At 45.3% G+C, this 2,763-nt stretch overlaps 1 protein-coding gene across 1 annotated transcript; it reads left to right on the forward strand.

Annotated features, from left to right (window-relative positions):
• Positions 1 to 1,791: 1,791 nt before the first annotated feature.
• On the forward strand, positions 1,792 to 2,358 carry LOC138885073 (uncharacterized). The gene has a single exon (XM_070165968.1). The coding sequence runs from the start codon at positions 1,792 to 1,794 to the stop codon at positions 2,356 to 2,358; it is 567 nt and encodes a 188-aa protein (XP_070022069.1).
• Positions 2,359 to 2,763: the final 405 nt, after the last annotated feature.

Genomic DNA, 2,763 nt, shown 5'->3' on the forward strand with positions numbered 1-2,763 from the left:
CTCGGACGAGGATAGAAACACACAGGCCCCCGAGGACGATGAGGAAGATTTCTTCGCTCCCCGAACCTTCGTCGCCCCCAAAGAATCGAACACAACTAAATTAATATTCAAAGAGCTGGAGCAGACCATTTTAATCGAGCACTTCCCGAATCATAAGATATGACAGAAATCCCACCAGAATTAACCTCCCATAGGCTGAGCATCGATCCCAAATTTAAACTCGTGAAGCAGAAGAGAAGACCATGGTCCGAGGTAAAACATGCCTTCATCAAAGAAAAGGTAACGAAACTTCTTAAAATCGGATCCATTAGAGAGGTAAAGTATCCCAAATGGCTGGCCAATGTAGTATTAGTGCCTAAAAAGGGAAACAAGCTAAGAATGTGCGTAGATTATAAAGACTTGAATAAAGTGTGCCCCATAGATTCCTTCCCATTGCCTAATATCGATCGTCTGATCGATGCTACGGCCGGCCACGAGACTCTCAACTTTCTCGATGCCTACTCGGGGTATAATCAAATCCAGATGAACCCCGAGGACAGGGAAAAAACCTCGTTCATCACAAAGTATGGGACATACTGCTACAACGTAATGCCCTTCAGGCTAAAAATGTAGGGGCAACGTACCAGTGCCTAGTTAATAAATTGTTAGAGCATCAAGTAGGTAAATCAATGGAGGTATATATTGATGATATGCTAGTTAAGTCCCTACGCGCAGAGGACCATTTGACCCATTTGCAGGAAACTTTCAACATCCTTAGAAGCTACAACATGAAGCTCAACCCCGAGAAGTGCGCCTTCGGAGTGGGTTCGGGCAAATTCTTGGGCTTCATGGTTTCAAACATGGGGATCAAGATCAACATCCCGACAAAATAAATTCCATCAAAGAAATCACGGTGGTGAACAATGTAAAGGCCATACAACGGCTAACGGGGCGGATAGCGGCCCTGGGCAGATTCATATCAAGGTCATCAGACAAAAGCCATCATTTCTTCTCTTTATTCAAAAGAAAGAGAAACTTAGAATGGACTATAGAGTTCCAACAGCCCTAGAAGAACTAAAACGATACTTGAATAGCCCACATTTGTTGCACACACCCAAGGAGGATGAAACGCTATACCTATACCTGGCCGTGTCTGAAATAGCGGTGAGCGGCGTACTGGTTCGAAAGGAGCAAGGTACACAATTTCCTATTTATTATGTAAGCCAAACCCTAGGGGATGCGGAAACCCGGTATCCCCATCTAGAAAAATTGGCTCTCGCACTGATAAGCGCCTCGCGTAATCTGAAGCCTTATTTTCAATGTCACTGTATCTGTGTTCTATCGACATACCCCCTCCGGAGCATACTGCATAAACTCGAGCTATCGGGTTGATTGGCCAAATGGGCCACCGAACTCAGAGGGTATGATATCGAGTATCAACCTCGAACGGTTGTCAAGTCCCAAATTATGGCAGACTTCATGGTCGATTTCTCACCATCCCTCGTACCCGAGGTAGAGAGGGAACTTTTATTAAAATCAAGCACGCCCTCCGGGGTATGGACCCTGTTCACAGACGACGCCACAAACATAAGAGGATTCGGGCTCGGTATAGTCCTAAAGCTGCCCGTTGGCGGCGTAATCAGACAATCCATAAAAACCACGAAATTAACTAACAATGAAGTCGAGTACGAGGCTATGATTGCAGGTTTAGAATTGGCCAAAATCTTGGGAGTCCATACCATCGAGGTGAAATGTGATTCGCTCCTCGTAGTAAGCCAGGTGAATGGGAGCTACGAAGCTCGAGAGGATAGGATGCAGAGGTACTTGGACAAAATCCAAATCGCATTACGTCACTTCAAAGAATGGACCTTAGTCCATGTACCTCGAGAGCAGAACAGCGAGGCCGATGCCCTTGCAAATCTGGGATCTTCTACTGAAGAAGAGGACCTACTCCCCGGAGCTATTGTCCAATTGTTTAAATCAATGGTTGAGGAAGATCATGCAGAGATTAACTCCACCAGTCTAACATGGGATTGGAGAAATAAGTATATTGATTATTTAAAAGATGGGAAGCTGCCGGCAGATCCAAAAGAATCGAGGGCCCTGCGAACCAAAGCAGCCCAATTCTCACTTGATGAAGATGGGACTCTGTATAGGAGAACTTTCAATGCCCCCCTGGCGGTATGCTTAGGGCCAGGTGACATAGATTACATACTTCGAGAGATCCACGAGGGTACCTATGGGAATCATTCCAGTGCCGACTCTTTGGTCCGGAAGGTGATTAGAGCGGGCTGCTATTGGGACAGCATGGAAAAAGACATCAGAGGATTCGTCCAAAAGTGCGACAAATGCCAGAGATTCGCTTCCATGATCCACTAACCGGCGAGCAACTACATTCCGTTTTATCACCATGGCCATTCATGAAATGGGGGATGGACATCTTCGGCTCTTTGCCAATGGCACCAGGTAAGGCTAGATTCATTTTATATGACTGACTACTTTACAAAACGGGTGGAAGCACAGGCCTTTGAAAAAATAAGAGAAAAGGAGGTCATCAATTTCATATGGGATCACATTATATGCCTATTCGGAATCCTGTCCGAAATAACGTGCGACAACGGAAGGCAGTTCATCAGGGGCAAGGTAACACAGTTCCTTGAAGACAATAAAATCAAAAGAATATTGTTGACGCCTTATCATCCATGTGCAAACGGCCAGGTCAAATCCACGAATAAAACCATCATTCAGAACCTAAAGAAGAAACTGGAGAACGCCAAGGGAAAA

This window comes from Nicotiana sylvestris, chromosome 2 (genome assembly GCF_000393655.2).
Source record: "Nicotiana sylvestris chromosome 2, ASM39365v2, whole genome shotgun sequence".
In the NCBI taxonomy this organism is placed as follows: domain Eukaryota; kingdom Viridiplantae; phylum Streptophyta; class Magnoliopsida; order Solanales; family Solanaceae; genus Nicotiana; species Nicotiana sylvestris.

What these genes read in the sequence shown, in the direction of transcription:
- LOC138885073 (XM_070165968.1), top strand. Translation starts at nt 1,792, where the DNA reads ATGCAGAGGTACTTGGACAAAATCCAAATCGCATTACGTCACTTCAAA.